Genomic DNA, 12,336 nt, shown 5'->3' on the forward strand with positions numbered 1-12,336 from the left:
ACATAAGAATTGAATGAGATTGCTAGACATGTAGAGAATAGAAGTTTTTACTTGTACATATAATTCCTTATGAATGCTTACAGTCAATTCTTTATTATCCACATGCTCTGTGGGTTGCCTTCCTTCATTTTTCAACATGCTGTTCTTATGGCCACCTTTGGAGCTCATACTTTTTTAGTGGGTGGGCTTTTTTCCCTAACTTTCCTTTGATTTCCTTTCCTTCTGAATTTTCAGGAAGGTTATTTCTTCCAATTTTCTCCGTTCTTAATCTAGAGTCCTAGTCTAATGTTATTGCCTATTAGTTGAAGTGGGTAGGTATAAGGTTTCATGGTCTGTTGAACTTCTAAGATTAGAATGTATGCCACTTGGTAGTAGTCAAATATGAAGTTCCCATGTTTAGTTCAGATAATCAGGAGTTGACTTTCTGTGTGTGTGTGTAGAAGGGGGATTTTGTAAGTAAATGAAAATATAGTTGTGTTCTGTACATTTGAATTACATTGGGTACTCTATGATATTCTTTTTAAAATAACAATTATAAAGTTTTGTGATTTTGATGTCTTAATATAAATATTATTTAATAATCTGTTTGCCTTATTTTTCTATCTAATATGTGGAATTTTGATCCAAATATAGTGTTATACTGATATTACTCACTTTAAGAAAATGCTGGGAAAAAGTGAGAAAAAAAGAAAACCAGTTGCATAGAAGGAGTTTTTATTTAAAAAAATAGTCTTTCAGGGCCACACTCAGAATAGGGACAATATTGCAAAATGGAATTTATTATTATTTTTAGTGTTTATTTGAGAAAGGGTGTTGTGAGCAAGCAGGGGACGGGCAGTGAGAGAGAGAGGGAGAGAGAGAATCCCAAGCAGGCTCCATACTGTCAGTGCAGAGCCCGATGTGGGGCTGAATCTCACAAACCTGTGACATCATGACCTGAGCTGAAATTAAGAGTCAGATGTTAACTAAGTGAGCCACCCAGGCGCCCCCCAAAAATGGAATTTAGAGTCCAGTCATTCTAAGGAAGGGAAACATAAGTCAAATTGACCAGTTGAGAACTTTAAAGAAGACAGAGGTATCAGAAATTCTATAGCTAGGCGCCAGGATTGGAGGATAGCTTTTTTTATTTTTTATTATTGTTTTTATTTTTATTTTGAGAGAGCAAGCAGGGGGAGAGGGGCAGAGAGCAAGAGAGAGAGAGAGAGAGACACTCTCAAGCAGGTTCTACATGGAGCCTGATGCAGGGCTCAATCCCATGACTGTGAGATTTTGACCTGAACCAAAATCAATAGCCGGCCGCTTAACAGATTGAGTCATCCAGGCACTCCTGGAGATAGTTTTAAAGCTTATCAAACCTAACCCTAATCTATTTTAATTTCCTTTACCTATGAATAACCTCATCTAGTACTCTCTTCATGTCTGAACAGCTGGAGGATCAACCAAAAATTATCTCCCTAGCTTATACTCCTTGGTCCTTTGGGACAGTTTTCATTAAGTCCCTTTCAAAATGTAGAAGGATAGTTTTTTATGTCCCCTCTCTGTATTTACCAGGCTAAATATAACACACTTTTTTCAACTCTTTCTTGAGTGGCAGTTTCTTGTCTGATCGCTTTATCTTATTAAGTACTAGTTTGTAATTTCCATCAAAGCATGACACTCAGAATAATACCTCAAATTAGTCTGGGTATTTTTATTTTAAGTTTGTTTGTGACTGAGAAACCAGTGCCTTTGTACAAATAAACATTGCATTGGATATATTTCTAATGCACTGTGATATATTCAGAATTTACTCCAACCTGTTAACACATGTCCATAACCCAGGAGATTTCATACCATCCTCTTATTTTCCCCTGCCTGACTCTAGTAGTCCTTCTCTCTTGGCATTTATTTTCTTACTTCAGACAACTCTGCAGGTATTCATGTACTTATTACATATAAACAGGTAAACTGAGGTAGAGATCATTTGAATTCAGAAGAATTAGGATAGTAGATTGAACGTGAAAGGGCGTTTATGAATATAGTAGGTGTGGATTAGAATGATAAAATATATGAAAGAAATTAAGAATTTGGAGGACTAAAAAGAAGTGTCTTGCTAAACAAATAATGAGGCATATAGTCAGCAGAAAAACCACAGTTGTTGATGGATTTGGTGATATCTTAAACATGATTAATTAACTAACTGCTAATGCTTTTTTATTTTATTTTGATAGGAATCATATGAAGATGGCCCTTGTACTATAACTTCAAATAGAATTCTGATAGTAACTTGCTTTCATTGGATGGATTAGATAACGAGTCAAAGGTCTTGATATACTTCTCTAAGTTTCTCTTTTAGTTGAAAATCTGCATTGTTGTCAAAGCATGCTAATCTTCATAGATAAAAGATGGGGGAAATTTTCATAATAAAAATAAATGGGCTTCTCCTTTGAAGAGTTTTTGAGTCATTTGAGTTTGACGTTTTTGACATTTAAAAATTTGTTTACCGAGAGTAATATATACTATTTCTTTTAAAAATTTTTTAGGAGGCAAGGGGGAAGATACTGTGTGCAGCATTAATTATTCCCAAAGTTGACATGATTTTGAGAGCTTTATTTCTGTATTTTAAAATTACAGTTGTTGTTTTTTTAATTTTTTTTTTTAACGTTTATTATTTTGAGACAGAGAGAGACAGAGCATGAATGGAGGAGGGTCAGAGTGAGAGGGAGACACAGAATCCGAAACAGGCTCCAGGCTCTGAGCGGTCCAGCACAGAGCTTGATGTGGGGCTCGAACTCACGGACCGCGAGATCATGACCTGAGCTGAAGTCGGATGCTTAACCGACTGAGCCACCCAGGCGCTCCTAAATTACAGTTTTTGATAGTGATAGTTCTACAAATGTTTTTTAAATTTTCTTAATGTTTAATTTTGAGAGAGAGAGTGCACGAGCAGAGGCGGGTGGAGAGAGAGGGAGACACAGAATCCAAAGTAGGCTCTAGGCTCTGAGCTGTCTGCACAGAGCTTGACACGGGACTCAAACTTACAAACCTTGAGATCATGACCTGAGCCGAAGTCAGATGTTCAACAGACTGAGCTACCCAGGCGCCCCTCTAAAATTGTTTTGTTAAAATTTTTGTTATTGCTTAGTTGTGTTATTTAAATTTATTCGTTATATTATTTTAACACTGTAATTTTCTTCATTTATTTATATGAATCTAATTTTTTTAAGTTTGAGAGAAAGAGCATATGCATTCACATGCCAGCCAGGGGTGGGGAGAGGGAGGCGCAGAGAGAGAGGTGGGAGAGAATCCCAAGTAGGCTCTGTGCTGTCCAAACCCTGAGATCATGCCCTGAGTTGAAATCAAGAATTGGATGCTTAACCTGACTGGGCCACCCAGGCTCCCCTATTTAAAATCTTTAAATTGCTATTACATGTAACAAATATTAACCCAAGTCCTGTAGTTTTAGGAGGGAAAATGTTAATGTTATTGTATCTTAGACTTCTGAGATATACAGAAAGATGAAGGGTTCCAACATTCTTTTTTTTTTTTTTTCTTTAGCAGTATGGTAGTAATATCACAATTTTCTGTTGCATTCTGAAAGTAAAAGAAAGATCTGTTTTTCAGTAGATGGCTTACCAAATAACTTTAGAGCTCACCCACTTCAGTTGGACTCATCCAGTGACGCTTCTAACAGCATTGATGGCCCAGATCATGTAAAATCTGCTTCATCATTACATGAAACCAAGAAAGCAAATACTGGAATTATTCATGGTGCATGTTTAACCCTTACTGATCATGATAGAATTCGACAGTTTATACAAGAGTTCACTTTTCGGGGCCTTTTGCCACATATAGAGAAAACAATTCGGCAATTAAATGATCAGGTAAGATTTAATTGTTCGGATTAGTATTTTTAAATTTCAGTAAAGAGTAATTTGGGAATATAGTAGTATAAGTTATTTAAAGTACTTGAAGTTGGTTTTTTTTTTTTTTTTTTAAGATAGACTAATGCTAGTATTTAATTGGCATCACTGTCAGTGATGAAATTCTCTTAAATCCTAGAAGATACTTATTTACATTAGGGATTTTCCCAGCATATTGGACAATTTTCTTTAATCAGTGTTGTTAAAATGAATATTTGCTCACTATTAAAGCTTTTTAGTTATTTAGAATATATTGTATGTAAAAGTAAAATACTAAATCTCATATTTGTAACGTATACTCTTTTTTTGGTAGCTAATATCAAGAAAAGGTTTAAGTCGATCTCTATTTTCTGCAACTAAAAAATGGTTTAGTGGCAGTAAAGTTCCAGAAAAAAGCATTAATGAGCTGAAAAATACATCTGGATTGCTGTGAGTAAAATATTATTGTTTTTGTTTTTCCTCTGTTTAACTCTGATTGGTGTGTGACTGTGTGATGTCCCTGCAAAAATTATCTCTTTAGTTTTTAGTTTCATATTTGTTAAAACTTCAGTAGATAAGAACAGTGGACTATAAGTTAATTATATTAAAAAAATGTTTTAAAACCATTAGGGAATTCGGTATCTAAAAATAATAACAATGGAGAAGTCCTTACTTTGGGTTCTTTTCCCTATTTGTAAACAGATGGAATTAGAACAATATTCATTAATAACTCATCTAAATAAAATATTGTGGTCTAGTGGTTCTGAGCCATGGCACATATTTAGAAAATTTTGTTTCAAGGGAAATAAAGTTCATTTTGGGTTTTGTGTTTTTTGTGGTTGTATGTATAGTGAGTTACCTAGAATTGACCATTTGCCTAATAATTTGACCATGGAAAAATTTCTGTGCCTCTTGTTGAGAAGTTTCCTCAGTATAGGGCTATAAATTATATAAATACAAATGTTTCCAATGCTTTGAGAAATGACAGTCTCCCACTGGAGACAGAATTCTTGTTGAATCAGATTAGTTTTCCTAATATTTTAGACTCAGTTGTCTAGCTTGTTAGACATTTTATAATATTTGATGGTTCAGGGGTTATAAATTATAAATTCCTTTCTTAATTCATTTTATATTTATAGGTATCCGCCGGAAGCACCAGAGCTTCAAATCCGAAAAATGGCTGACTTATGCTTTTTGGTGCAGCATTATGATTTGGCTTATAGTTGCTATCATACTGCAAAGAAAGATTTTCTTAATGATCAAGCAATGCTTTATGCAGCTGGTGCATTGGTTGGTATTCTGTAATATTATAATTCCTTATTTCTATTGTCATAAATGATTTAGAAATCTCTTTATGAAATGGAAAACAAAATACCTAGAGATAAAGTTGTACTCAAAGAGGACATAATGCTTTATGGGTTTTGAATTAGTTTATGCTGAATTGATGGATTTTCCTCAAACTGGTTTAAACGTGGTCAGATATAATGGTTGATGTCTTAGCTTTGTCTAGTACCTTCTAATTTTTGTGTATGCTTTCAAAATTTAATTTGAGTTTCTGTTATTATATTGAGTAATTTTTTTTAGCAGATGCTTTTAGAGCTACTGAAAAATATTTTAAAATTGCTTAAATGTTTTTTTCTGATGTAAGACTATATATTGGTTAAGAACATGTACTTTGGTGTGAGACAAACTGTCATCTTAGGCATGTATTGAACATCTCTAAGCCTCAGTTTTTTCGCCTGTACAGTGTGAACCCTTACGGCATAGGGTTGGATGAAGAGGTATAAGGGCATGTGATGTGCCTAGCACACTGCCTTGTATGTTATAAGCTGTCAGTAAGCATCAGCTATGTTAGTTTTTATAATTGATATGTAAACCTTGGTGTGTCAGAAATTTATTTTGAAAGGGAGAGAGAGTGAGCATGAGCAGGGGAGGGGCAGAGAGAGAGAGAATCCCAAGCAGGCTGTCAGCGCGGAACCGGATGCGGGGCTCAAACCCACAAATTGCGAGATCATGACCTGAGCCGAAACCCAGAGTCGGACGCTTAACTGACTGAGCCACCCAGGCATCCCCAGAGAGATTTAATATACTTGTTGCCTTATAACATTTTCATGTTCTTTTAAAGTTGTCATATGTATATGCATAATTTGCTTTCTGTGTGTAGAAAAGAGTAAAATCAGCACTGTTGCATTCTACATAATCACTTTAAGAGTATGTAAGCTTGTAAACAAAGTGCGAAGAACAAAAAAGTATGAGAATAAATTTCATTGGGAATTATCATGTGGGCGCTTGTTAGTAATTGCCACTTATTTTGCATTTATTGTAATATTATGTGTATAAAACTAAAATAGGCAACTTAAAAATGTAAAGCTAAAATTGCAAAATTATATTACTTTTCCTTTTCACTTCTGTAATTTTAAATGTTTACTTTTGAGAGAGAGAGCATGAGCAGGGAGGTGCAGAGAGAGAGAGGGACAGAGGATCTGCAGCGGGCTCAGCATTGACAGCAGAGAGCCTGATGTGGGGCTCAAACTCATGAACTCTGAGATCATGACCTGAGTGAAGTTGGATGCTAAACCGACTGAGCTACCCAGGTGCCCCTGTAATGTTAAAAAAATTTTTTTTTTTTAAGTTTCTTTATTTCTGAGAGAGAGAGAGAGAGAGAGAGAGAGTGCGAGCATGAGGGGAGAGGAGCAGAGAGAGGGAGACACAGAATCCAAAGCAGGCTCCAGGCTCTGAGCTGTCAGCACAGAGCCTGACACAGGGTTCGAATTAGCAAACTGCGAGATCATGACCTGAGCCAAAGTCGGACGCTTAACCGACAGAGCCACCCAGGCGCCCCTTTTAAAAAAAAAAAAAAAAAATTTTTAAAGTTTCTTTATTTCTGAGAGAGCGAAAAAAATATTTATTTGAGAGAGAGAGAGCGAGAGAGAGGAGGGAGGAGAGAGAGAGAGAGAGAGAGAGAGAGAGAGAGAGAGAGAGAGAGAATTCCAACCAGGCTCTGTGCTGACAGTGCAGGCTCAATTCCACGAACTATGAGATCATGACCTGAGCCAAAATCATGAGTCAGATGCTTAATTGACTGATCCGCCCAGGTGCCCCTTCCTGTAATATTTTTAATGAAAAACATCTAACTTTTGAAAACCTTGTTCAGGAACTTAAAATATGCTATCTTTATAAATTGAAGTGTTTGAAAACTTACATGAATTGTCCTTGGCTAGACATTCTGTAATCTTTTATTATAGTCATCTAAAATGATGACTATATGGATATGAAATAGTAAATACTTAATGTTATTTCATAAATATAACATATTTATGAATTGATAAAATTTTACATTATGTACTTGCTAATTCATTGCTTGTATTTAGGTAGGTCTTTATAAAGGTATGGCAAAAAAATGTCAGTGGTTTTATGGTGTGTAAGCTTTTTCATTTTTATCTATAATCTGATAAATACTGTATTTAAGCCATTTAGGTGGTGGTATTAATAGCAACTGTATGAGAAAAAACAGTTTAGCAATGGAAAATAAAGGTATATCTGCTATAACATAATATATGTATACCTGAAAATCCTTGTAGTCTATAAAACTGTCCTAAAAATAATAGGCCATGGAGAAAAATAGGGTCGGGAAGTCTTCTTAAAACCTATGTATGTATCTTTTAAAACAAAGTACAAACAAGAACACAAAATTTGTACCTTGAGAGATGATATATGTAATCTAGTGAGGCTGCTCCATCATGCCTAGAAGTTACTTAAAGGCATTAAAACACACACACACACACACAGAACCAGTATATCAGTACTGGCTGGGAGTAGAGGCGGAGAAGAAGAGCTCCTAATCCGTTATGGTGCCATGATGGGGAGCGTGGAGCGAAGTGAAGCTGTCTTGAGCCAAGAACTGTGCATTTACACTGGGCATGTACTTCTCTAGAGAGAGAGTCAGTGAGCACCAAAACTCAGGCATTTGTTTTCTGTAAAATACAGATAAAGGGAGCTCCTGCTTGTGCAACAGCTGAGCTTAGGGCTTGCTTGCTCCTTTCCTGCTGAAGGTTATAATTTTATATTTGCTATTTTTGATCCCCTTGCCCAAGAAAAATTGTTTATAAATGAATACAAATTTTATTTGTGTTGATACCACTTTCCTATTTACCATTCACATATTTAGCTAATTGATAAGGTCAAAATATGTTGTAGTAGAACAGACTATATTGCTTGCCTTTTTAGCTGAAAATTGTAGAAGGTATTTAGTTATGCTATCTTTAAAATTAAGTATCATAGCAAAACCAGTAATAGGAATTCTTAATACTGTTTTTTTGTAGTTCAGTTATATAACTACCTTAACTAACTGAAGGGTAAGTAGATCACTGTGGTTCTTGATGAAAATTTTTGTAAAAAGTATTGATCTGTTATTGATGACTATAAGAAATGATTTAATGGTTTGATATAATAGCTGGGGGTGATCATTCTGAATGTTCTCACCAGATCTGTAAAAATTATGTCGGTTTTGTTTGAATGTATATTGATTTAATACTTGCAGAATTAGAAAATAACTTAGAATTTGGGGGCATATTTTTCTCACAGGATTTTTTCTTAGTACCCTTTAATATATGTAATATATTGTTTGTAGTAGTAAATGGGTATTTTGTACAATATAGTATACCGTATGTTCAATGCATATTTGCTTTTTTGTATAATATAGAAGCATATGTGTATTCGTTACATTAGTTAAAATATAAAGTAGTTAAGAAACCATGTTTCAGAGCTGTAGTATACTTTGTCACATGGGTATAATGCTTTTTCTTTAAGTTTATTTATATTTAGAGAGAGAGAGGAGGGAGAGAGAGAGAGAGAGACAGAGAAAGAGAAAGAGAGAGAACAGGGGAGGGGCAGAGAAAGAAGAGGAGAATCCCAAGCAGGCTCTGCACTGTCAGTGCAAAGCCCTACGTGGGGCTCAAACTCATAAACCGAGATCATGACCTGAGCTAAAATCAAGAGTCAGACACTTAACCTAATTGACTGAGCCACCCAGGTGCCCCTGGTTATAATGTATTTTCATTCAGCTTTTTCAGTAAATTTTGGAGCAAACACTGCTGGGTACTGAGGATGGAAAGACATTCTGTAACAGATACATTTTATATTGTCATGAAACCTATAGTCTGTCACGTTAAAGGTTTTAGTTATTCTCTGGTTTTTAGGTAATTATTTGTATTTTTTTTATTTTAAAAGTTGCAGATAAATACATATGTTCATCCTAAAAGTGTTGGCATTAACAGTTTTCCTTCCCAATTTATGAAGGTTTCATTTATTTCTAGTTTTTATTAAAACTTGGTCTATAAAAGGACATGGGATATTTTACTAAGAAAGCCAAAACCCGTATTTGGATCCTCATTTCTAAATTCATTAGGACTATTGTATATTTTTGCATTATTAACTGAAAGCATACACATTGACAATAGATTGGCTTTTAAAAATGAAATACAAAGATCTAGAAAACTGACAGTAATTTAAGTCTAAGAAATAAGGTCTTTGTGCCTTTTATATGGTATAGGATATACATTAGAGTGTGTAAATAGCTGAAAATATATATAGTTCAAGTTGTTGAGAGCTCTCTTTGCCTGTTCTGATGCCAGTAATTAGAAAGAGATGTGCTTTATTTTGTCTTGCTCTATGGTATCATTGGTCTGTTTCCTCATTGAGGAATAGGGAAGAACAGAGAGGAAGTGGTAGCAGAATCTTAAGCGAGGTGTACTTGGTGTTATATACACCATAATTCAAAATGCTTCTCAGGTCTTCTGAAAATTCATTTAAATTCTGAATGACAGACTTTGGTATTTGACTGTAGAATTGAAAAACGAAAAGCATGTATTTTTCAAGCCTGCATTAATCCATGAAATTTCTATATCATACATAAAAAGCCCCAGCAAACTTCAGTCCAATTTTTAGCTTTCCAAATGCTAAATTATAAGAATATTCCTCTTTTTGAAATAGTATAAATATCTTTTCTTTAGGAAATGGCAGCAGTGTCAGCTTTCCTTCAGCCAGGAGCGCCTAGGCCATACCCTGCGCATTACATGGATACAGCAATCCAGACATACAGGGATATCTGCAAGTAGGTGACTAGAATGTTTATGTTCTGTCCATTTAGAGGTAAATTTAACACTTACATCATTAGATGTAAATGGTTGTTTGTTTTTCAGGCTTAAACTTAAACAAGCTCCCAAATCAAGTCAGTATACTCAGATAAGATGAGGTGATTTTTTAAAAGTCAGTGTTTTCTTACATCCCTTATTTTCCTCTTTTGTTTGGATTTGTAGTTAAGAATTTGTTACATGTAAAATTGGGGTTATATGTTACATTGGATGATTTTATTGTGAGGATAGCTCTAACCTAAACTATTGTTAAGCCAGGGGTTAGCCATTTTGAATTTTTCTTGTTAAATAGGCAGAACACTGAGAATTAAATAGTAGTCCAGGGAAGAAAATGAGAAGTGTTTTCTTCACACATAATGAGTTCTCTTGGAACTCTATAGTAGTTAGAACTCACCACCTGTAAGGAGACTATGAACCGGTGCAGAAAGTGGTCAGAGGAGGTTTCGTAGTATTTTTAAGGAATGAATCTAGAAGAAAGGTAGTGGGGATTTGACAGCCATGAATATATTTCAGGAATTGTGATTGGCAGGAATAATGTTTTGGTTGAACATCACTGGTAAAAGGAAATGGAGCCTTGGCTAGGTTAGAAGGTGTACATGAAAAGGTATTTTGAGAGACATTGGTGTGGGGAGCCTTCACTCTCACTTATTATTGTTATTCTTAAGCTGTAGTTAAGATTTATGTATTAGCAATGGAGAGTTCCTGAATATTCACATAGAACCTTGACATAAAAGTGATTTTTCAGGAAGGTTGATCTGACTGTTCTATGTAGAATGAATGGGTTGGAAGACAGATAAAGAGGCAGTCTTGTCTCTTAAATGTTGTTTAAGGATTAGTAATAGTGTGTTTTTTAGTGTTTTAACAGCACTAATAAGCATTAACTTTTTTGTGTGTGCCCAGCATTTGCCACTATGCCAAAGTAATTTACATGCTCATTGAATCTTTACAACAAATCTGTGAAATGGTGGGTACTATCATTATCCTCACTTATAGATGAGAAGAATGAAACTTAGAGTTTAACTTGCTCTAGGGCCGCAGCTATAAGTGGTGGAGCCAATTTTGGATCCCACCTCTTACCTTTTACAGTCTGTTCGAAACTATATTTAAAAAAAAAATATATATATATATGTATATATACATATACATATATATATATGTATATATACATATACATATATATATATATATATGTAATATTTGGAGAGTCTGGCAGGAGATATGCCCTGTGTGAAGGAGGACACATTGAAGGATTCTGAAAAGGTGAGGTTCAGAAGGTAGAAGAACTAGGAGAGTGAGGTGTCATAGAAACTAGAGTAGTAAAAAACTTTCAAGAAGTTTGAATATTCGTTCTCTGAGAAGATTTTTCGTTTTCACAAGGTACATAGCTTTCGGTGAGAGGCACATGGAATGATACAAAAGAGAAGGCATAATACCTAGTGACTCAGATAGCCAGATATGTCTGGCAATCCAATTTTGTCCTCCTGTCTGCAATAGACTATCATCTTTTTCTAAGTCTACACTTATTGTTTTGCAAAAAATTTACTTTATAATCTTCATTCTAAGTTATCATAATTGATAAGATTTATCATCAATTTAATATATATTTTGGGATAAATGAGAAACACTACATTCATTATACATGTGCATTTTAAGAAGCTCCCTGATCTCAGAAATATTAAAATGTAAATAAATTTTCTTAAAGTACAGGAAATGCATATTACTTTTACAATGCCCTCTCTTAGAATACCATGCTTCACCTTTTAACTGATGAGATCCTGTTTATCCTTAAAAGATTTTCTTAAATATTCTTTTATGATGCCATCCATTCCCTTTCTCTCCCCAAATCATAGTAAATATCAAGTATTCCCCGTTGGTTATCTATGTTTTTTTGTTTGTTGGTTTTTTAGAGAGAGGGCACACGTGCAGTGGGGGAGGGGGAGAGGAAGAGGGAGAGAGAATGTCAAGCAGGCTCCACATTCAGTGTGGAGTCTGATGCGGGGCCCAGTCTCATGACTGTGAGATCATGATGTGAGCTGAAATCAAGAGCTGGATGCTTAACTGACTAAACCACCCAGGTGTCCATTACCTGTTTTATACCAGTTTCCTTTTTTAGTTAGGGATTGTGTCATGGAAATACTTGAGTTTGTAGCACTTCCAATGCCTGAACCAAATGATTTTTTAAAAAATTGTTTATTTAAAAAATGTAGATATTTTTGTTAAAAATTCAAAATTTTGGCCATTCTGATAGGTGTGAGGAGATATCTCATTGCGCTTTTGATTTGCATTTCCCTGGTGATGAGTGA

The 12,336-nt window shown here is 34.9% G+C and overlaps 1 protein-coding gene across 1 annotated transcript in view; it reads left to right on the forward strand.

Annotated features, from left to right (window-relative positions):
• TRAPPC8 (trafficking protein particle complex 8) overlaps positions 1-12,336 on the forward strand; it is an 82,405-nt gene that overhangs the window by 17,486 nt on the left and 52,583 nt on the right. The window contains 6 exon segments of the mRNA XM_030336538.1: positions 2,211-2,247; positions 2,250-2,302; positions 3,591-3,863; positions 4,216-4,331; positions 5,021-5,171; positions 9,893-9,993. Coding sequence (XP_030192398.1) covers positions 2,211-2,247; positions 2,250-2,302; positions 3,591-3,863; positions 4,216-4,331; positions 5,021-5,171; positions 9,893-9,993 — 731 coding nt within the window.

Source organism: Lynx canadensis, chromosome D3, assembly GCF_007474595.2.
Source record: "Lynx canadensis isolate LIC74 chromosome D3, mLynCan4.pri.v2, whole genome shotgun sequence".
In the NCBI taxonomy this organism is placed as follows: domain Eukaryota; kingdom Metazoa; phylum Chordata; class Mammalia; order Carnivora; family Felidae; genus Lynx; species Lynx canadensis.